The sequence below is a fragment of the Hyperolius riggenbachi genome, chromosome 1, assembly GCF_040937935.1.
Source record: "Hyperolius riggenbachi isolate aHypRig1 chromosome 1, aHypRig1.pri, whole genome shotgun sequence".
Lineage (NCBI taxonomy): Eukaryota > Metazoa > Chordata > Amphibia > Anura > Hyperoliidae > Hyperolius > Hyperolius riggenbachi.
The window spans coordinates 437,056,984-437,081,052 of NC_090646.1; the positions used below are offsets into that span (position 1 = coordinate 437,056,984).

Below are 24,069 nucleotides of genomic sequence, written 5' to 3' on the forward strand. Positions count from 1 at the left end.
GGCTGGTCATTCTGTAATGATTGTGGAACTTTCCCCGTGATCAGCGCACAACGCGTGCGCTGACACGGCGGAAATCCTCCACAAGCGTATAATTTGCAGGAACCCAGCAAAAGGTGCTACGCACCCGTAGAGGGAAAATTCCTGTCGGCAGATGGCGCTGGGGAGTGCAGAGGAACCAATCCTCTGTACCTCCACAAATGCCAGACAGGAATTGTACGAAGCGCAGAACGCAATCGCAAGAGAGGCGATTGCGAATGAGAGCGAGCAAAGGGACAGGTTGTATGTGTCTGCGCCAATCCAGTCGCCACCCCGCGACCGCGCACACACAACAGCAGATATGAGATAGGAACGCGATTGCGAGAGGTGCGATCGCCAGACGTGACACAAGGCAGATCGGAATAGAATACGAGGGTAGCAAAGGCACAGCAAATAATACAATGAGAAGATGCGGAAAATAACAACGCTAGCTAACCGCGAACACCGCACTCATTCGCAACAGTGCACGCGGTTATGCGCAGTCTCCACGTGATAAGCACAATAGAGACAAGCACGCCTACCTAACCATTAACAGACAAACATGAAACAGAGGACGCGAGCGCTTGCTTAACGGTTACCACACCGAGCCCCCAGCAAGCGGTCGTAGCAGATAAGACAGACACGCGAAAACAGGGACAAGCGAGAGATAAGATCCACAGCACTAGCGAAAAGTGGCTAGCGCGATCCAGGTACAGAGTAGCAGAACAGAAGGATCCCCAGCGCTAGCGAAAAGTAGCTAGCGCGATCCCAGGAGACAGAACAGAAGGATCCCCAGCGCTAGCGAAAAGTAGCTAGCGCGATCCCAGGAGACAGAACAGAAGGATCCCCAGCGCTAGCAAAAAGTAGCTAGTGCGATCCCAGGAGACAGAACAGAAGAGATAGCTGGTAGCAACCGCTGCACCAGCTATACTCCAAGAACAGAGATCAGAACCATTTCCTGTCAACCAACATAGGGACAGTACAATGGCAACAGGCAAGACAAGACAGAACAGGCAATACAGATAATACAATCCTAACTGCACTAGGGAAATCTGCCTAGCACAGATTCAGGAATTACTCTAAGCTGATGTTCAAACAGAGAGCAAGGCTGACACCGCACCAGGAGTGTTACATAGGACGAAATCCTTATGAACAGCGAAGCATTGTGGGAAAGACATAGTACTTATAGTACACGCCTCCAATGAATGTGGCCAGGCAATTTGCATGACAACGTATGAAAATTCCTCTGCAAGCACAAGCTGCAAAACTGACAGAAGCTCTTCTTTCCAGAGTCCTGCAGCATGCAAACTTACACAATGGTCAAAAGGCTGGCTGCCTGCACAGGCAGCTGAGCAAATCATCACAATAGTGCCAACATCTACCGTAGTACTGTACATACTGGTAGCACGAAACAAATAATGGGTAGCATAGAGACATAAGAAATTTAATAACTCTCTACAACAAGGACATCCTGCATTACACGTAGAAATACATACATACAACATGAATAGTGGGGAGCATAGATAGTGTAAAACGCTGTACAATCAGGACATCCAGCTATAATACACACAAATGAATATATAGTTGACGTGTGGTTTGAGACATCACCGACACTGTTACATGTTCATATGATAATGCAAAGTAGAGGAAAAGGTTAGCACACCGGAGTCTCAATGCAGTTGCTGGTTTATTGCATAAGTCAGCACAGACTTGACAATTGTTTCGGGGCCCCAAGGGGTCCCCATCTTCAGAAAAGTGCAGACAAACAAACACCTCATGTGAACAATCATAAATATATACCATCCACCCCAGACAGCACGCACGCACCAGGACGACGTCACAATCTTGCAGAGGTGCAAGTGTGCTGTCTGGGGTGGACGTCTGGTTACCATGAGGATGATGCGCAGCAGCGCAAGCATGGCAGGGGGCAGGTCGGAAATGACATAGCAGGAATCCTCCCACTGTCAGCAAGCTTGGCAGAGTGCAGTTAACAGCCAGGATTGTCCTAGCTCGAATAGCCGGTCCTATCATCCTGAAGCATGAACGCGGCCCTGCCCATTCCACCACTGATTGATGGTGTGACCAGCGGAGACATGAGGGGGTGAGTGGCAATAAACAGCTTTTTGGGGGGTGCAGTGGGCATACATATATGCACATAATAGTCAGACGTGTTAGGGGAGTGTTTCAATATATGTATTTGACATATGGATGTTTTGTAACAATATTGTTTTTCTTTATTGACATTCCCTGTTGTTTTGAGGATGCAGAGGTGGGAGGAGGAGCGATCCCTCCCTGTTTGTCATGGGTGGGTCTCCCTTCGTCTCCCTCCCTTTTTGTCCCACCCCAGACAGCACACTTGCACCTCTGTGAGATCGTGACGTCGTCCTGGTGAGTGGTAGTAACATCACAATCTTATGGAGGTGCGTGCGTGCGTGCTGTCTTGGATGGATGGTGTATATTTATGATTGTTCCCATGGGGTGTTTGTTTGTCTGCACTTTTCTGAAGAAGGTGATCCCTTAAGGCCCCCAAAACAATTGTCAAGTCTGTGCTGACCTATGCAATAAACCAGCGACTGCATTGAGACTCCGGTGTGCTAATGTTTTCCTCTACTTTGCATTGACTTTAAAGGGTGTCCTGACTTAGCACCCAAGGTTAAGCACCCAAAACCAAATGGGTAAGGTAAGGTGTGCCACTCCAGAAACACTATTGTGCATGTTCATATGATAAAGTACATCACAAACAAGAAACACTAGGGAGAGGTCCATGCCTGCTGGAGGAAGACAAATACAGGGAACAGACTTCCTGTGCTTATGCATGTTCACATTAACATTTGCTAAGTCAACTGATAAGGGTCACATAAAAACAATTGCTCAGAACATATTATCCCAGTTTGACGCTAATCTCATTTTGGTTGGTTCATTTACTACCAATGATTGTTTGATGTGTACACACTCGTAACAATTATAATAATGGAATGCAAAATATAATTACAAATAATAATGACAATCCATAAACAGTTAATGTTGACGCACTTCTGTACCTATGTGTGAATAAGCAGCATTGCTAAATGCTAATTATTTTCACAAATCTAAGGACACTCTGGCTAAAAATAGTTAACGAAGCCTTAGCAACTTATTACGTTGTAGCACTGGCTGCAGACACTGTCTCTCGGCTGCTGGGGATCTGCAAGTTCTCACATGACCTGATAATGGAATTCACAACCAGACAAGCCATGTCTGAACATCCTGCTCACTTAAAGAGAATCTGTATTGTTAAAATCGCACAAAAGTAAACATACCAGTGTGTTAGGGGACATCTCCTATTACCCTCTGTCACAATTTTGCCACTCCCCGCCGCATTAAAAGTAGTCAAAAACAGTTTTAAAAAGTTTGTTTATAAACAAACAAAATGGCCACCAAAACAGGAAGTAGATTGATGTACAATATGTCCACACATAGAAAATACATCCATACACAGCAGGCTGTATACAGCTTTCCTTTTGAATCTCAAGAGATCATTTATGTGTTTACCTTCTGTCCCCTGCTTCTCTCATGCACTGAACATTACAGGCTTCCTGCAGACAGCTCTGCCTGTGCCTGTGTTTGTAATTCCTCAGTATGTGTCAGCCAGCTACTTTCACAGCCTAACAGAGGAGGATTTTTATCCAGCTCTCTTCTATCACTGATAAGATAGCAGAGAAGCTGCTGGCTTATGTAAATAAAACACACACTGGAGTGTGCATAGAGGAACAGACCAGCAGGAAGAGTTGGCAGCCTTCCAGACACAGGCCGACAAGTCTGACAGGGGAAAGATACATTGATTTATTACAGACACCGTGATAGTACAAAGTGCTGCAGTGAGCCAGAACAGATTAGAATAGGTTTAGGAACTTGTAGAACGGTAGAAAAAACGTTGTAATTTTTGTTACAGAGTCACTTTAATAGCTGGAAAGACAGAGACGAGTCCCCTGATTTAGTGAATATAAAATTCATTATCAACCAAAGAGGACCTGTCCCACAAAAAACATTACTTTTTTTCTTATGTTTGCAGCTCCCTAATTGTTATCTGTTCTAAAGAACTCTTTCACCACCTTACATGAAATAAAATATGCCCAGATCTGTGAAATTCAAGATTTTGTTTTGTTTTAAGTTAGTCATACTTGTGTTGATAGTAAGAGTTATTGAGAAATAGTAATGCACCACATTGCCCAATTTGATCTCACTCTGATTTGAACAGGGAGCTCATCAAACATAAATTGAACCGGTGTCTTACTAGTCTGGTGCTGCTCCGTACAAAGCAATCTGTATGTCAATGTTCTATTGTGGTAGCCCATGCCTGCAAATGAAATGTTACCAGTACATCAAATCGCCTTGTGAATTGATTAACTGTCCAAAGTGTATCGATAATGTATTGATCAGATCATCTATGCAGGAATCAACATTTCACGGGCAGATTCAATTGACATAAGTGATGCTGAACAACCCCCCAACCCTCCTCCCCCCAAAAAAATGTGATCTCATATATTTTCATCTTTAGCGTGGCTGTACAGGCCATCTAAAATATTGAGTGTGTGCATAGAAGGAGGGACAAGAAGATAAGAAGGGGCAGGAGAGGAAGAAAAATGCACAACAATTTCCAAAGTGAGTAAAGCATAACATGAACATACTGTAGTTATACAGAAGTTTATCGTCACATACCCTTCCTTATTAGCGAGATTCTCTGTTTAGGCAACCGCTGAATCTTTTACCATGGGTACTGCAGCCAAACCAAAACAAGTTTGTGATAGGGGAACTTCAAGAATATGAAACTGAAGTTCCAGTTACATATTGCTCATTAAAGCTCCAATGTAAAGTGACTAGTTGTAAAAAGAACAAATAAATAATAATTTATACCAAACATCTCAAGCTTTTATGTAACCTTCTCGGGACCGGCTGCCTAACCCCACTTAAAGACAAGGGCATTTTACCTGTGCGGGGGGGGGTTCGTTTGGGGGGTCAGGCAGTATAGCTAGGTGTCCCCCGTATTGTTAGCATCCTTTGCTCACCTTCTTGGGTCCTGAGATGACCCACACTAGCCCCCTCCGCTCTGGCTAGCATCCTCGTTAGCACTGGCTCTAAGTTCCGGTTTGCGGCTTGATGACATCATCAAGCTGGGACCCGACACTTAACTTAAGTCAGAGCGAGCAGAGATGCTGGCCAGAGTGGTGGGGAGCGACGATTGCTGGGGATCCTGATCACTGTAGGGAGATGTCAGCTGTCATATGACAACTTAATCTTGCCGCTCGGGGGCACATGATCGCGTCGGGAGAGGAAGCAGCAGGTGGTGTAAATCCTACGCCACATCAGAGTTAGGCAGCCATGAGTGTGGCATAGGATTTACTACCACCGGTCTCCAGAAGGTTAAAATTTCTAATCCCTTATCTCTCCACTCCCACATGGGTCATATTGGGGCATGTCCAACCCAAAAAATTTACATCATTAGAACTCACAAGCTATATTTTGTAACCAGACACAGCCAGAGTATTATATAACCTAAAAGTAGGCTTTATAAATCAGGATTATTAAGAGTCCTTTCCAATACCATACATGTTTTGAGAAAATTGGACAAAATTTACAAGTTTTGTAAAGTTGTCATGCACAGAGCTTATGTTGACATGGTAGTGTGTGTGTATTTCACAATTAACCTGACCTGTGTTACCTGGGTTGCACAAATTGTGGAAAGTGTTCTACCCTGTCAGTTTAAGCAGTAGTAATATTGCCATGCTCTTTCTGTGCATCGCAACTTTATCAAATGTTTGTGACGAAGTGGATAGCACTCTTGCCTTGCAGCACTGGTTGCCCAGTTCGCATTCCAGCCAGGGCACTATCTGCACAGAGTTTGTATGTTCTCCCTGTGTCTGCGTGGGTTTACTCCGAGCACTCCAGTTTCCTCCCATATTCCAAAAAACATACAGATAAGTTAATTAGCTTTCCCCTAAATTAGTCCTCCTATACTACAATACATACACTACATGCTACATACAGTACATAGACATATGACTAGGTAGGGATTAGATTGTGAGCCCCACTGAGGGACAGTTAGGTGAGAAGACAATATACTCTGTACAGTGCTGTGGAAGATGTTGGTGCTATATAAATACTAAATAATAATAATATTCTTCCTCTGGAAGAAATATAAACACAATATATCCATACAGAGTACTTTGTAAAAGCTGAAGTGAGCTCAAAGTCCCTGGTTGGTGATTGCATATTATGTTTAAAGGGGCCATGTCTGGGCTTTAGCACTTATCCCACACACACATAATTAAAAGACCAGCTGTATAAAGTGTAAATCACACACCCCACTAAAGAAGACCCCTAGCAGAAGCACCGACCAACATATAATGGTGAGACACAAGCTCTTTAGGTGTAAGTCATTAAAAAAAGACATTAATGAAAATAAGACACAACAATCAAATGAACACAAACTGAAACAGATATGCACTCACAGACTCATGAGAAATGGAAATTATTTTTAAAACACAAAATTAAAAAACAGAGCACAGTTAGTAACATAGTTTATCACAGTTTACAGACTTTTCACACAGCAAATGAAAACTAATAACAGAGCACAGTTACTAGCATTATATACACCTAAAACATTTTCCACATGGTAGGGGGAGGCATCCCTCCACATGTTTTCTGGCATTCTTTCCTCCACTGTAGATGTCACAGAAAGGGAGCATGTGTTCTCACACTCAGCTCCACTCCTCTGCATTGACTATTGTGTGGCACATGCTTCTTTGTTTGTGTTCATCATTATTCTTCTCTGTTTATTGGCATCATGTCATATAACGATATCTCATTCACTATCATTGCTCTGTCTTAATTCTAACATTGAAAAAATGACCTCTCCCTTGCTTTCTAGCAGTTGCTCGACTGCCTGTGCCCCAACTACTGCTCTACTCTTGCACCTCAAAACCCTGCTATACACCTTGTTGTCATTTCTCTTCATCTCCATCATGCTAACACCCTAAAGGGGGCCACTAAGGGTCCAATTTCTAGCAAAAAATAATTCAAGTGATCAGATCATGCTAATCAGATGTGATCGGATTGGTTGTAAATAATCTCCGCTGATGAGAACAATCAGTTACGAACAATTAAAAAACAGTCATCCAATTGGATTTTTGACAAACCAAAATTTGGATTTTCTTGTCTGTTGTGATAAATAGGAAGCAAAGATTGGTTTGTTGATGGTGTAGTGAACGATGTATTATGATATTTTACTTCCAATCAGAATTATCTGAACAATCAAATGATTTTTCGCTAGAAATTGGATCGCTAGTGGCCACCTTTCGTGTTTAAAGAGGAACTCCAGTGAAAATAATGTAATAAAAAGTGCTACATTTTTACAATAATTATGTAGTCAGTGTTTGCTCATCGTAAAATTTTTCCTCTCCCAGATTTACATTCTGACATTTATCATATGGTGACATTTTTACTACTGGCAGGTAATGCCACTGGAAGGAGATGCTGCTTTCTTTTTTGGCAGTTGTAAACAGCTGTTATTTTCCACAATGCAAAAAAGGCTCCCACAGTGTGATGTCAGTACCTCAGTGCTGTGCGGTGCTGACATCATTTGTGGGAGGGGTTTCACCACAAAATCAGCCATACAGAGCCCCCTGATGATCCGTTTGAGAAAAGGAATAAGTTTCTCATAGGAAAGGGGGTATCAGCTACTGATTGGGATAAAGTTCAATTCTTGGTTAGGGTTTCTCTTTAAACCTATCACATTAGGCAAATGAATTAGCACACTAACATCTGACCACCACCAGCAAGAAGCACGTCCTGCCATATTCCCCTCTGAATCAAATTGCTTTTGTGAAAATATGTTCCATATAAGCCAGTTTGTTCTAAATAAGCTAATCACATGAACTGTCTGCTATTTTTTCATGTCCATCAATTAAATTACCTTTTTACTGCATGTGGCAGCTAATCCACATTGCTCATGTGCATCCTCACATTGAGATGTGCCTCCATAGGACATAGGACAATATACAGCATGAGAACTTGAAGTCCTCCTCTTGACTCCATTTAGTATTCTTGGCTAAAAGAGATTGCCATCATCATATTGTTACTCAGTGCTGGTGCCTATGTGTTCCACTACCAAGGACTGAACATTTACTACCCATCTCTATTCAAATTGTATTTCAGATACCAAAAGTAGGGGAAAAACTCAGTGCGTCTTATGGTCCGAATAGTGCGTTTTGGCTAGTACCTGGCGTCTTGGCCCCCCTCCACATTTTCGCGGTGTTCCCGTTAAGTCTTCTGCAGCCCCGGCAGTGTGATCTGTGTAAAAAAGGTGGAGGCAGAGCGATCCCGAACTGCAGGGTGGGTGGGGTGGCCTCCCATACTTTAATCTACCTACACTTGTCCCGCTCTCCCGCTAAGCCTCCATGACCCCGACAGCTAAGTGGCTCCCCCGCTATGTTTTATGTGACCTGTCACATAAACGGGTCCCCGCCAAGTCTCCCGGCACTTGCAACACCTGAGCCCCCCAAGTTTACCGTCACCCCCGGCAGATCTCAGAGGAAACTTATCTGATCCAGCTGTTCCTTGGTCTTCAGTCTGCTCCTGCTTGCATCCTCTCTGGTGCTGGCAATCCCAGCTGCTCGCATCCCTGCTGACGTCCTCTCTCTGCGTGACCTATCATGTGACCCATCATGTGACCTATCATGTGGTCACACTGAGAGAGGACGCCACCTGGGATGAAAGCAGCCAGGATTGCAAGGGCAGATGCAAGCAGGAGCGGATGAACACCGAGTAACAGATCAGATGAGAGATTCGTCTGAGAGCTGTCAGAGGTGACGGTAAACTTAGCAGAGGGCCGGGAGGCTCAGGTGTTGGGGGTGTTGGGAGAGTTAACGGGGAGCAGCTTAGGTGTCGGGGTCACATAAAACTTAGTGGGGAGCCACTTAGGTGCCGGAGGTCATGCGAGGCTTAGTGTAGTGAGGGAGCCACTTAGTTGCCAGGGTCATGGAGGCTTAGCGGGATAGCAGGACAAGTGTCAGAGGTAGATCAAAGCATGGGAGGCCACCCCACCCTGCAGTTCGTAATCTCTCTGCCACCACCAAGCGCCCCCTTTTTTAACATAGATCACATTGTCGGTGCCCCAACGAATGCACTGGGGCTACAGGAGGCTTAGTGGGGCTGGGGGAAGTGGGGGCTACTTAAGCTGGGCAGTGTAGCTTGGAGACAGCATGGGGTGAGGGGGCTCCACAAGATACCCCTGCAACATGAACGCACCAGGTTTAGTATGTACTTTTTCCCTGTTTTTTGTCTCCCAAACCTAGGTGCGTCTTATGGTGAGGAGCGTCTTATGGTGTGAAAAGTACTTTAGTTAATTTGTAATGTATTTTTCACATTATTAGTGATTTTAGCATTAAGTCACAAACTCATTAGTTATTTTGGACTGAGTGTAGACTCATTAAAAAAATTCTCACCATTATATTAACACATGCTATCAATACATAACTATTATAAAAGAACAAATACATCCACGTACACACAATAAATCAGTTGTAAGCTATATATGCAAACATTAATATGTATGCATTGCATTATATAGTATAATAGTTGTTTACCCCTCTGTCTTTGCAATGTTTCATTTATTGTTTTTTTCTTTTTCTGCTGTATTGCAAAGGTGAACACGCTACACACAGGAAAATATTCACATTCAAATTTATATAAATTGTACAAATGCATTCAGAGCCAGCTACATGCATAATTGCTACAAATCACTTTGTGATATATACTTTCCATGGTAAACTGTATTTCTTTGTCATAACTAACAACGTTGTTTGTAACAATGCTCACAAGAATATATACCCTTTTTGTACATATAAAGCCTTTATTCTTTCGTTTTTCCAAAGCATCTATACCGTTATGGATGGAGTGCATTATTTATACCTTTCACACAAACCTAACATCCGCACTATTCACACAATCCTATCTCAGATAGACATTTTTAATGACAATCTGTCACAGATGAACACATAAATGTGTTGCTAAATAACTAGACTTACATATAATAAACTATTACTTTCGACCAGAAAAGAATTAAGATGAAATGGCGCCCTAGGCAAGATAGCAGTTTTTGTCCACTGCTGATGATCATCTGGCTTTTTTGGCAAGATTTGGTGGGGGCTAGCATCCACCAGGCCCCTAGACTATCTCCAGGTCCTAGGCAACTGCTTATGTTCGCCTTGTGGATGATCCGACTATGCTTTAAACCGCTCTTCGCCATATCTATTCAGCAAAGTTTTGTTGCCTATTATTTCAATTCATCTGTTAAGGCGTTGCTAAACACCCTTACACTTGCACACGTAGTGCACATTGAGCTTGATTCATCAATCAGCACTGCTAAAGTAGCGTGGCTTAATGATACGTAGTGCGCCCTATGCACACCTTACATAGCAGTGCGCGCTGCCATGTAAGGAGTGTGCCTTTCTTAGTTACACGCATTGCAATGTGCATAACATTAATTGCGGGTGGTCCTGCTTTTGTGAAGTATCGCTACCGCGATACTTCACTCGCTGCTGCTACTATATTTATTTACATAGCAATGTAAATTCATACAGTAGCGTCCGCAAGTGACGTATCACAGTAGCGATACTTCACAAAAGCAGGACCACCCGCAGTTAATTGTATATGTCAGTGGTCCTCAAACTAAGGCCCGCGGGCCGAATGTGGCCCCCTAAGGCTTTCTTACCGGCCCCCCACACAGAAAATGTATTGCTTATAAATGCAGTCAGCTACATCTTTAAATATTGGTGGTCCACATATGGAATAGCAGTGCAGCACTCCCCATCCACATGGAAGCCAGAAAGCAGAAATTTTGCTGGTTTCCAATCAAATTCCACATCAGGTGACACTGCTGTCCAATTGGCTTGCAGATTGTCACCTGGGTATGCTTCACTGTCTGGTCCGCAAAGACTTCTACATCATTTTATGTTTACTCCGGCCCACCAGCGGTCTGAAGTATGTTGACCCGGCCCTCAACCCAAAACGTTTGGGGACCCCTGGTATATGTGTACAGTCTGCGCTATGGAAAAAACATATAAAGCAACGTGGTGCGCAATCAGAGGTATTACTGCCCATATACAAATCAATCAATAAAGAAAGACTGCGCTCATAAACTAGAATCACCGTAAAGTTCAGTTCAACTGTCACCAATTTGCTTGACTCCAGTAAGAAACTGTATCTGTTAAAGTTCAGTTCCAGGACACCAGATAACTCCACGGAATTCAGTTAACACGTCATGTAAGAGAGAAGGAAAAACACATGGCGTAATCCAATTGCTATTCAGTGCCCGTCACCTCTCCAGTGCGACTCATACAACACAGTTCCAACACCTCGTGCTGTGACACACTCCCCCCTAGTGCGTCCGCACTCACCTAAAAAAGCCTCCCTTCAATCCGGAGGTAAAGATATATCGCATCAGGGGTAGGGACATAAACTGGTCGCTGGGTCATCTCATAGAATTCTAGGCTCAAAAAACTCCATATAGTGTAAAAACGTTTAATACATAAAAGAAGTATCAAAGGTTGCACTCACAATGGTAGGAGATCAAACAGCGTGTAATACAATTTTTGCGGTCCCGGACAGCCGCCAACACACATGCCGCCTCACTTCCTGGTGCTTCCTACAATAGCCGGTCACGTGATGCGTAGCTCCGCCACCCGCAGTTAATGTTACACACATTGCAATGCACGTAACTAAGAAAGGCACACACCTTACATGGCAGCGCGCACTGCTATGTAAGGTGTGCATAGGGCGCACTACGGGTCATTAAGCCGCGCTGCTTTAGCAGCGCTGCTAAGCCCAATGTATGGTCCTCAAGATGAGAATAGCCTTGAAATTGGCTCTGGGGCTTGAACTCATACAGTATCTCTGGTTATATATAACTAACAATCTTTCCTGTTCACACTATAGGGTGTAGTCACTAAATGTTGAAAAATTGCTACTCACAAGGAGCGCATGGCAATTTTACCAGTATTGTACCAGGACTTTGACATTTAGGTAGCACACATTGCGCTATAAGCACAACCCATGCATGCACACTACTTGTTGGGGGTACCCTGCCAAAGCTCCCTTTGCATGGCAATTTTATAGTAAATATACCCCAACATCATATTATAACTACACACTACATCTTCACTAATTTTACACCATTATAACTATTGTTCTCCATGCTAACACACTCCACTCCAAACCAAACCTGCAGGAGAAAGCATTTTTTTATGTTGGAAGTCCAAAAGATGGCAATAGGATGGTGCCTAGCCACACATCCATTTCTCTAAGACCTTCTCACACAAGATCAAGGTCTGTAAAAAAAATTATTAGAAAAAAAATGTATAGACAGTAATAAGGGTGTATTTGAAACATTTGAATTTCACAACTTCATGATTGTCCCCAGTCACTCTGATCATTCCCCATTCCCACAGACAAGAAGAAATATAACCTAAGTTGCAGCAAAGATTTTGGATCACATAAGCATATCCTGCAGAGTCCAGTTCATTCATATAGATAACTTAAAAGTTTCATAAAATATTGGCATAGGATCATACACAACAGCCAGTAAGTTAGAGTAAGATGTAAGTGGCTGTCTAGCTGTTTTAAGGCTTCTCCCCTGACAGTAGCACAAATTTTTCCAGGATTCTAATATCAGCTGAGCTCTTACGATTTTCTGGTCATCATCTTAGCCATCGATCATATTAAATAAATAATAGGAAAAGCTCAAAGGGGATTGGGGGACTTCCTACTGCCATTCTTATAGAGGTCTAGCTATGAATCAACAAATAATGGGTCATAGGACCCCATAGCAAAACTACATGCATCTGTAGCCATTTAACCCTTATTCTAAAATAGCCATAGTTTACCATAACCCAGCTGGTACACTAAACCACTATATAGAATAACCCTGATGCTAACATTAACCCTTTCAGTAAAACAACCCTGATCCTCTGACTCAATCTAGATGCCATTTACAACATACATCCCCCTACTCATCCCTGACCCTCAATTCACACTACATATTCCCTATTTGCTCCCAACAATTCTTTCACATTATACATCCTTCAGCTCACTACAGAATCCACAATAACATTAAGCATTCCCTTTTAACTTGACTCAGGACCCATTTGTTTTTATTCTTCTTAGTGTTATCCCAGGACCCATTCACCAGCCCCGTGCAACCCGGGAGCAGTGAGGGAGGGGGCACTCTAAAGGAGGAGGGAGCAGTGGCACAATGAGAGTCAGCCGCGGTAAGAGGGACCTGACTCCTCTCTCCCTGTCCTCAGGTCCCCCTCCATGCTCAAACCTCCATTGAAGAGATGTCCGGCAGCGGTGTCGAGGTTTTAGCAATAGCTCACCTTCCGGGCTCCAGGCAATGTTCATGTGCCACTGGGCTGCTCTTTACAGTTCACAAAAAGTACTGTAACTACTACTTCCTACTTCCTGTGAGTGGCGATGTACATGGTGGCACGTGAATATCGCCTGGAGCCCAGAAGGTGAGTTATTGCTAACACCCGTCACTGCTGCCGGACATCTCTTCAATGGAGGAGTAGCACGGAGGTGGACCCAAGGAGAAGGAGGGAGGAGTCAGGCCCTCTCTCTGTGGCTGAGTCCCATGTGCTGCCACTGCTTCCCCCTCCTTCTCTGTATTCCAAAAGCCTCCGGGGGGTGCACCTATGGCTGGCTAACCTATACTGGGGGCACCTATGGCTGGCTAACCTATGCGGTGGGCACTTATGGTTGGCTTCCCTATACCGGGGGCACATATGGCTGGCTAGCCTATACAGAGGGCACCTATGGCTGGATAACCTATACCGGGGCACCTATGACTAACCTATACTGGGGCACCTATAGATGGCTACCCATACTGGGGGCAAAATAGCGCATTGTAAATAACATTTCTGAGTCCAGGGGGGGGGGGCAATTTTAACACCCTCACCCAGGGAGCAATTTAGCCTAGAAACTGCCATGCCCTTTACTGTAAACCACATTGTACAGTGCTGATTGAGGATCACACTATGTAAAAGCCCCCGAGGCTCTGCTTTACCTGCCACACACTTCATGATTTTGGCTGGATGGGTGAGCTAGCCTATCACCATGAGGGAATACTATTGGTGTACAAGAGGAGCAAATCCCACACAGGGAGAGGGTGAGATACGGCAGCTCAACACCCAGTAGAAATAACCTTGGGTAGACACTCCCTCCATCTTAGCTACAAAAAAAAAATAACGACAATAAGGTGTTCAACAATCTCTTGAAGTTTATAAGATTATGGCACATGCAGGGCCGGCCCGCTCATGAGGCGGGGTGAAACTTTTGCCTCAGGCGGCAAATTTCTAGGGGCAGCATCCGCCCATCGGTGGGTGCGGGGAGACGGCCACCCAGCTGGAGGGGTAGCGGGCAGGACGGGGGTATTGGGCCTAGCGGCAGGGAGGGGGGGTCGGACCCCCCCCTCCCTCGCCTGGGTCCCCTGTCCTCCGCTCCCCTCCAGCCTTAAATAGATAAGAAGCGCAACTCGTAAGAGGCAGTGGGCGGGGAGGACTCACCTCTTCCTCGCTCGATCCAGCGTGCGCTGCACTGACGTCACTTCCTGCAACGCCGCCCACTGTATTGTAAGTGGACGGCGCTGCAGGAAGGGACGTCAGTGGAGCGCACGCTGGATCGAGCGAGGAAGAGGTGAGTCCTCCCCACCCACTGTCTCTTACGAGTTGCGCTTCTTATCTATTTAAGGCTGGAGGGGAGCGGAGGACGGGGGACCCAGGCGAGGGAGGGGGGAGTCCGACCCCCCTCCCCGCCGCTAGGCCCAATACCCCCGCCCTGCCCGCTACCCCTCCAGCTCGGCGGCGGTGGTCCCCCCCACGGGGGGCGGCGGCAGCAATCATTTTTTCCTCAGGCGGCAAAAAGTCTAGGGCCGGCCCTGGGCACATGCCTTCTAAGTTAGAAATCTTTGCCTCCATTCCTGTTACTGGCAGATGAGGTCCTCTGCTCAGTTTACCAATGGCAGGAAAGAGCAGGGTAGAATAAAAGTTGTAGAGCTGCCAGCTACAAAAAATTAATTCATAGTGTTTTTCCAACCATGGTAGAGACTTCTTAGAAGAAGAATTGGGGCTTATCTGACATCCTCCCCCTTTCCCTTTACACTTATAGGCTGCCATTAGGGAAATTCCACCACTGAAAATATGAGCTTTGCAATTAAATGTCACAAAAGCGAACCTTGCATTGGTCTAATCTTTTCTTCCATTTAGAGCCTTCATTCCGTAGCTGCATCTTTTATACATCATACTTATTGAGTTGTAAGGAAGACACTTATTTATCCATCATAAGATGAATAAGAATAATTAATGAATGCACTCCTTGCAGTTAACATGTATTTTTATAGTCAATTCCGTGGTAGCACAGAAAAGATCTTTTGATCTGTCTAAAGTAGGACTCCGCAATAAATTAAAGCCACTGCATAATGATATGTTACCTTGCTTAACCTTGAATCTTTTCATAAGAAATTCAGTCAAATGGTCTAATTTATGTGAAATGTGCAAATAGGTTTTTGAGTGCCCAGTCAATTCATAGTGTATATTGGACATCTAATATGAGTCATTGGCTGTATAAATGGTTTCATTTCGATGCACTAAAGCATAACATAAGGCAAAAATTACAAGATTGATTTTAATCTCTATGAGGTTTCTAGACTTTCATGAAAATTAAAGACGAGCAGCTATTTCTTGCAAGATCAGTCTCACAGCAAACAGTGCCATTTGCTTTTTTCACCAAATCAAATGTTTTGCTAACATATAACATTAAGATGAATGTATATAGAGACTGAGGTAAAAGATCTGTTGAATAAATATGGAGCTGCCTCTACCCTCAGAAGGAATGCAGTATTCCCTCCCTCATTGATTTACCATTACCTCATGTCATGGGCCTACCCTGGCCAATCAGCACCTTTGTTTACAACAGTTGTATCCAAACAGGGAGTTGTTTACCTCAGTTTAGCTACTACTGAGTTTTTAAAGGGGCTGATTAGTGCATGTTTACGTGGGCCTGAACTCTTGCGCAGGACAGAAGGCAAACATAAAGAAATGCACTTTGTATCTATTTAGAGGGTTTAGCCTGTCTAATTCCCCCTTATCTGTGACTAAGCACAAATTGTAACTTTATCCCTCAGCTGTGTCAGCTGACTGTCATGACAGATATCTCATTTGTAAACACAGGATGTTAACAATATGTCTGCTTTCATGAAGGCAGGAAGTAGACAAACTACAGATGTATTGAAGGATTTGTATCAGCTGTAACAATGAAATGTTTTTCTTTAAAGGTTATTATGCTGTTACTTATCTTATAGGGCAGAGAAGAAGTTCTGAGTTCAGGTCCACTTTAAATGAGAGGAAGCTGTGCTCAAACAACCCCTGGTGTTGGGTGTTAGTATGTATAACAATGTGATCACATAGAGGTTACATATAGGATACATATAAAATCGGACTTTGTGTAAAGTTACTGAAGGGTGCTGATTTTTGTGATCATAGGCATAGGAGGCAAAGGGGTAATAAAGTAAATGCGTGTGCTATCCATAAAACTAAAAGTAATAGTAAGTTTGCTTTGCTGGTATTTATAAGATGAGTAGTATTACTAAGGACACTGGAAGCACTAATCAGGGGTGTTGAAGATAGAGCTTCACCTCATTTTACAGTGGAAGTTTATCTTCCTACAAAAAACAATAAGCATCTCTTAACTAACTTGAGATGCCACGATCAAAGCTCAATCGTTAGGGCGACATTTTGGGGCATGAGCACTGAACATACATGCTGCATGCCTATAGCCAAGCCTCATGTACTGCTCAATTGAGAAGTGAGGAGGGCAACAGGAAATGCATGACGAAGTGGTCGCTTTCTGAGATACATATACCTTACGCTTCCTTCCTTAATGTTTGCAGCCAGTGTTCATGTGACTAAGCTCAAAGTTCCAACAGTTGCACTAATCATTGGCAACATATGGCAGTAAGCCTGTCTTTCCTACAGCAGAACTTGCTATCGAGTCTGCTGTAACAAGCTCGCTTGACGTTCTTTCACACTTAACTGAAAGGGTTAATATATTTATTTTTATAGATGTAAGATGATCCAATAATAACTGGACTTGGGGAATTTTGCTTTAATCCATGTAAATCACTGAGACGCTACACGTAATCCACTTTTATCATTTCATGAAAAAATGAGCTTATTGGTGTGTTTATAATGAAATAACCCTATCCAGTGACCCACATTAATTCTACCATGCTGTATCTGTGATTACCATTCTAGATTTTAGATTAGCTATTTACTCTGCCAGTAACTCATATGCCCAAGCCCCAAGCCTTCTTGACAGTTCAGGCCCCAGAGGACACTTTTCCTCAACCATAATCATTATTTCAATACATTACAGCATTAGGTTTCATTATATGTGATGAACCTAGATCACAAAGAGCCAAAGAGCTGGCAAAAACTGAACAGTTTTCACACCTAATTTCCAGCTCAAGAAGATGTTGTTCATGAAAGTAAAATTGCTTCTAAAGCAGAATTACTTTGGCATATGCAATGGTTATCTCGGCTAGAATTACATTTTTTTGCCATTTCACAATATGTACTGCAGTATAAGCCTCCAAAAACAGGAATAGTTTTCAAATGCATCCTGTTTAAAGTGTATATTGGTTTTAAATGTGATAAAAGGTTGTTTTTACTTAATGTGTTTTTGTTATCTGTTCTTGATTGAGCCAAGGTTGTATTCTCGTTTTGTAAGGAATATTGTAATATTTAATATAAAGAACTCAGTATTATGTAAAAGAAAAAAAATTTAAGACAACATTTAAAAAAATATTTAGACTTTAATAATACTTGTTAGCAAACTACAAAGGTTAAAAGCCAAAGGACCCAAGCCCGGGACCTGCAAATGTAGGTTGCCACTATACAGGCTCCTCAATTAACCACTTTCTCCTTTGATACAGTATATCTACGTCAGCTGTGGCTCTCTCCAAGCCACAGCGACGTAGATATACTGACCTGCTTGCAGCCCTGTTGTGCAGGAACAGGTGCGCTTCAGAGCGCACCTCCTGGCACTAACAGCTGCAATACTAATTGGTGAAAGGGAAAATGTTCCCTTGTAGCCAATTAGTGACCCCCCCCGTGGATGAACGATCCCCGCTGTAGCAAACAGCGGTGATCCTTCATCTCTCCCCTCGGTGGCCAGATCTGTAAAAAAAAAAAGGATTAGAAAGCAGCCTGACTCACCTTTTCCTGTTCCAGTGATCAGCCTGCAGCCCGAGCCTCCGATCGCCGCTCTGCATGCAGCCCTGTGATGCTGAATAGCCGAGTCCCGGCTTGATGACGTCATCAAGCCGGGACCCGGTAACCGGCATCACAGGGCTGCGTGCAGAGCGGCGATTGGAGGCTTGGACTGCAGGCTGATCGCTGGAACGAGATAAGGTGAGTCAGGCTGCTTTCTAATCCTTTTTTTTAACAGATCTGGCCACCAAGGGGGCTGCCTGGGTGGGGGGTGGGGCATTTGGCTGGCTGCTATGGGGGTGCGTGGACCCCTGATGGGGGGTGGAGGGTAAAATGTGCAGCTGGGGGGGGGGACAATAAAGTAAGAGGGGGTACAATTTTATTTTATGTATATAATTTTATACTGGGGGCAGATCTGGCTATAATGGTGGGGGGGCCCTAATCCAGGGTGCACCCGCTAATCCTGAGGGCGCATCTGGCTATAATGGGGGACCACTATTCCTGGGGACACATATTGACACATGAGGGGCAGAAATCCTGGGGATACATCTATCTATCTATGCTGGGAGGTGCCAAACACAGAGGACACATCGGGCTATACTGGGGGTGACCGATATTGGGGACACATCTGGCTATAAGGGGGGGGTCTGATACTTGGGACACATTTTGCTATCTATACTGGGGGACATAATACTGGTGACATGTTTTTATCTCCTGTGGTACTTTTTATTTTTAAACTGGAATTGATAAAAACTGAGAAAAAATGCATTTTTTTCATTTTCCCCCTCTTTTTCCCATTAAAATGCATAGAAAACTTTTTTGGTCTAGAAATAAAATACCCGCCAATGAAAGTCTAGTTTGTCCTGAAAAAAACGATACCTAGATCATTTAGGTGTCATGAGTAAGGATAAAGTTATGGCTGATTAAAAAGGGACACCGCTAAAGTGTCAAAACTGCTCTGGTCAATAAGGGGAAAACAAGGTCTGGATGCGAAGTGGTTAAGGTATGGTTGTACCACAAGTGCTTCTGAAAGCTGTAAGCAGATTGCACACTTTTATATTGACATCCAGTCAAATAATTATTTTTTACTGATACCTGTTTTAGTTTCAAAAGTTTTTATTCAAATAGCTTAAAATTAATAGACACCAACAGCAAAAAAAAAAAAGCATAAGTTGCTTATAAAGTTTACAGCCAATGACAAAGTAAAGTAATGAGTCTTAGCATGGACACAATTGCCTAACATTACAATATAAAGAGGAAGAACTTTAACTACTTAAAGAACGGCCAAATCCAATGAGCGTGGTGGCGGCGACAGCCCCAGGACTGCCTAACACCAATTGCGTCAAGTCCTGGGGGCTGCATTTCGCAGGAGATCGCACGCAGGCTGCGCGTGCATCTCCTGCTTGGGGGCAAAGCTCCACCCTCTCTTCAGTCTCTGAATGGCAATCGCCGCTCGGGAGACTGTTAGATGGCGTGATCGCCATCTATTTACATGTAAAGTGCTGCGATCGGTAGCGCTGTACTGGGAACAGCCGTGTGACACGGCTGTCCCCTCCTGAGACTGGGGAGTGATCGGCTGTCGGCGCTACACCTGCTAATGCCGAAATTCTGTTTTGTCCCCACGTTTATTGCCTGATGAAGCGGGCTGGGCCTGCGAAACGTGTTGCACTTTTTTGGGGTACTATTTAATAAATGTGATTGCTACTATTCAGACAGTCTTTCGTGTCTGCTTTATGGAGGTAAGTCCACCACTTCCTCCCAGCAAATTTTAAAGTTTTTATCCGCTTTTATCCTGCTGGCGCCTCTGTTCTCCTACTGCTATACCGTGTCCACCCCTGGTGGAGGGGTGATCTACCCCCTTTCGCATCTACAGAGAGCGACTTCTTATCCCTGAGTGAGGACAGGTCTAATCTCCTCACCTGCCTATACAGTGGTTGCCTTTGTGGTAACCCATGTTTGTGAGTATAATTTTCTCACGATAACCTTTATTTCATTTATGCTTAACATACTACACTATATTGGGCTCTCGGTTTCTCTACACTTTAAACACTGACTAAATCATTTATACATAATTATGGTAAAAAATGAAGCACTTTTTTTACTACATTATTTTCACTGGAGTTCCTCTTTAAAATGAGAGAAGGCTAGTCTGACGAAATTTCTTTTCAAGGTTATCTTTTAGGAGCTTGTCCTAAATGACAAGCTTTTGACAATAAAATGCAAAATAATGTATAATTTATATAGATCCAATCTCTGATTTAATATATGCAGATTGCAGGCTTTTATTGCTTGGGATTCAACATGTATTTAATGGTGATAAAGAATTCTATTAATAACTGCAAGAATAACACCAAAACTGTAATTAGGCAGCCATACAGATATCTAGATTGGGTACATATTTTACTCTGATTAGTAATCAAAGAGTTTATCTAACTCAAATTCAGGCACCATAAACTAAAAATTATATGTCTTTAGATGTGCTTCAGTGAAACAGCAGTATAATTTATTCCACGCCGAAGTGTGCGCTCAAGAATTAAAATAACCATAAATGTTTATAAATAATAAGAAAAACCTTCCTCCATTATTTACCATCTTATTATAATCCATATATTTTCACAAAGTACATCATTTTTGTATCCGTGGATCAACTACATTTTTATTTTATTGCCAACAATTTAAATTAACCCAACATCTCATCTACCAGATGATATTTCACATCTTATTAATAAAATGCTTTTTAAGCCACCAGCAAGCAAGAAAATATTCAGAATAATTTTGGTACTGCCTTTTTAACTACTTTTTGGCACTTTTTCAACTGCAGAATACTGAAAAGTTATTTTAAACAGAAGATGAGAATTATATCCTAGGAGAAAACTTAGGCAAAAAAGTGAATTGGATCAGGCCACAGGGTGAAGCCAGGGTGGAGGTTGAAGGCTTGGGATATAGCCCTGTCAGAGCAGTGCAATATAAAGCAGTATGTCAATGTTAAACACAGGTTTCTGTGCATCGATGCTTTTCTGGCAAGGTGTTAAAAACTACTACGAGCATGCATATGATATAGTTCCTGATACTAGTATAAAACTTTCTAGAGACCCCTTATGGCAAAAAAACTAAAAAACAAAAGCACAACCCAAATCCCAACATGTTTCAACCCTAGAGGGGCTTCACCTTAGGAAAAACAATCATATTTGAAATACAATGGTGCATGCAGCATAAATATCTCAAGTCAGAGCTAATTAGCTACCTCTCTTCACTGAGTTTTTATTCCTTCTAAAGCTTTGGAGCCTCTCCCTTCGCCCATTCCCACTGCCCCTTCACTTCTGTCTTGTCCATACTTGTATGGAAATTAGCAGAACACAGGTATCTGGCAGGAAGGACACAGTGACCACGCTGGAATGCAGCATGACCGGATTTGTACTTTCCAGCGCCCTAGGCCGGCTGTCACCAACCTCTTATCTCTCCAAGTCCTGCGCCCTGCTGATTTTTATCGCCCTAGGCTATGGCCTCTGTGACCTTACCAGAAATCCGGCCCAGATGACCATGCCCCTACAACACACCCACTGTGCTCTTAAAAATAATTTGTGATTTATATTTACTATCTCAGTTAATAACAGTCTCAGTTAATGTTGCTAAAAAGTTACTGAGGTTGTGGTTGTGCAATTGCAGTAGGATACATAATCATGCAGTGGAAACAAAATATAGGACAGTCCACATTTACTAAAAAAAAAAAGTCAGTGTAGCAGGTTAGCGCATATGATGGTAGCCATGCAGTTTGTTATTCACCAACCTTACATACTAATTGCCATAGGAAGTGATAGAGCTTAGAAAAAGGTAACAAACATTTGTAACAACAGTTGAAAGTGTTAAAAAAAAATCAGACAAGATTTTCAGGAACACTTATATTTTTCAATTATTCCCAAAGACCTCTGGCATTGAGATACCTTAGTAGATCAGGCTCTATAAGACCTGTGGATTTCATTACAGCAATACTTTTGATTTTATAAACGTAGTCTTTATATCAAATCTGAGCCAGATCTTTCATAGATTTAATCATAAATTTATCTTTCAAAACATAAAACACCCAGTTGTTCCCTCACAGCTTGGGGAAATATATATATCTATATAGATACAGTATATATGAAACCGTAAAATAAATGAACAACAGATATTGTATGCAGTGATAACATTTTTAGCTACAACAAAGATATGTTGGCAGATGATACTGGAAAGGTAGCTAACAGCTGCAGTGCCTTTTCAATATTAAATTACATCAACAAAATTGAGTTATGGCCGTTTACATGTTTATTATTGTAACATTTAATGTTCTTTTGGGAAATGCCATTGTGAGAGAGTCTGGAATACATACAGTACAAAAAAGTGAGTTGAGAATACAAGGACCATTTTTCTTTATGTAAAAAGCAGATTGCTTTATAGAGTGATGGTTTCCCTGATTGTGCTATACAATGGATTACCTAAACTTAAGTTCTAAACATAGTTAAAATCACCTTAAAGGGGCACTATGACGAAAAACTGTAACATTTAAAATATGTGCAAACATAGACAAATAAGAAGCATGTTTTTTTCCAGAGTAAAATGAGGCATCATTTACTTTTCTCCTATGTTGCTGTCACTTACTGTAGGTAGTAGACATCTGACAAAAGTGACAGGTTTTGGACTAGTCCATCTCTTCATATGGGTATTCTCAGCAAGACTTTTATTCTTTATAAAGATATTCCCTTAAAGGCATTTAAACAATGATGCTGGCCAGCTTCCCTGCACGCTACACAGGTTTTTGGCAGTTGGACAGAGCAACTGCCATTCACTAAGTGCTTTTGAAAATAAATACATCCCTAAGAATCCCCCATGAAGAGAATACATCCCTGAGAATCCCCCCATGAAGAGATGGACTAGTCCAAAACCTGTCACTTCTGTCAGATTTCTACTACCTACTGTAAGTGACAGCAACATAGGAGAAAAGTAATTTATGGCTCATTTTACTCTGAAAAAAAAAAACATACTTCTTTGTCTATGTCTGCACATATTTTAAATTTTACAATTTTTCGCCATAGTGCCCCTTTAAGTACTAAGGATGTAGATGTTTCATTAGGTATATGAAACCAAGTAACTGCCAATCAGTTAGCCTGCATTATGTTTTGATTAATCATCACATAGTTACTGTAATTAATGGGTAGCTATTGATATGTGATTTATTTTATTTTCTAGATAACACACAAAAGTGATACAGGATCACAGGATTATGAACAGTCATAAAAAAATCAGTTGTTTGTTTATCCATAATGTATGCTATAGGAACATTTATATAGAGCATGTTTATCATCCCTATCTCCTGCTTATTCTTCTCTGGCTACCACAATTTCAGATTTAAGGTGGCCATACACTGGTCGATTTGCCATCAGATTCGACCAACAGATAGATCCCTCTCTGATCAAATCTGATCAGAGAGGGATCGTATGGCCACCTTTACTGCAAACAGATTGTGAATCGATTTCCGCCTGAAACCGCTCACAATCTGTGGAGCTGCCGCTGCTGCGGCCCCCCCCCCCCCCCGCATACATTACCTGTTCAGGCCGACGCGAGTCCCCTGGTCCCCACTGTATTCTTTTCCGCTCCGGGCTCCAGACTGTTCCTGCAGCTACTGAACTTCCTGTCCAGGGGAAGTTTAAACAGTAGAGGGCGTTTAAACTTCCTGCCGGGACAGGAAGTTCTGTCTAGCTGCAGCCGGTCTGGAACC

At 42.8% G+C, this 24,069-nt stretch overlaps 1 protein-coding gene across 2 annotated transcripts in view; it reads right to left on the reverse strand.

Moving 5' to 3' along the window:
- Positions 1-24,069, reverse strand: part of CNTNAP4 (contactin associated protein family member 4) — a 484,789-nt gene that overhangs the window by 309,127 nt on the left and 151,593 nt on the right. The window contains exon 1 of one of the 2 annotated variants that reach the window (XM_068237701.1): positions 22,953-23,085. The exons of the other annotated variant lie outside the window; for it this stretch is intronic. Within the exon in view, the coding sequence (XP_068093802.1) occupies positions 22,953-22,968 (16 nt within the window). The 5' untranslated portion in view covers positions 22,969-23,085. Of the gene's footprint in view, positions 1-22,952; positions 23,086-24,069 lie in introns of those variants that run through there. 2 annotated transcript variants of the gene reach the window in all.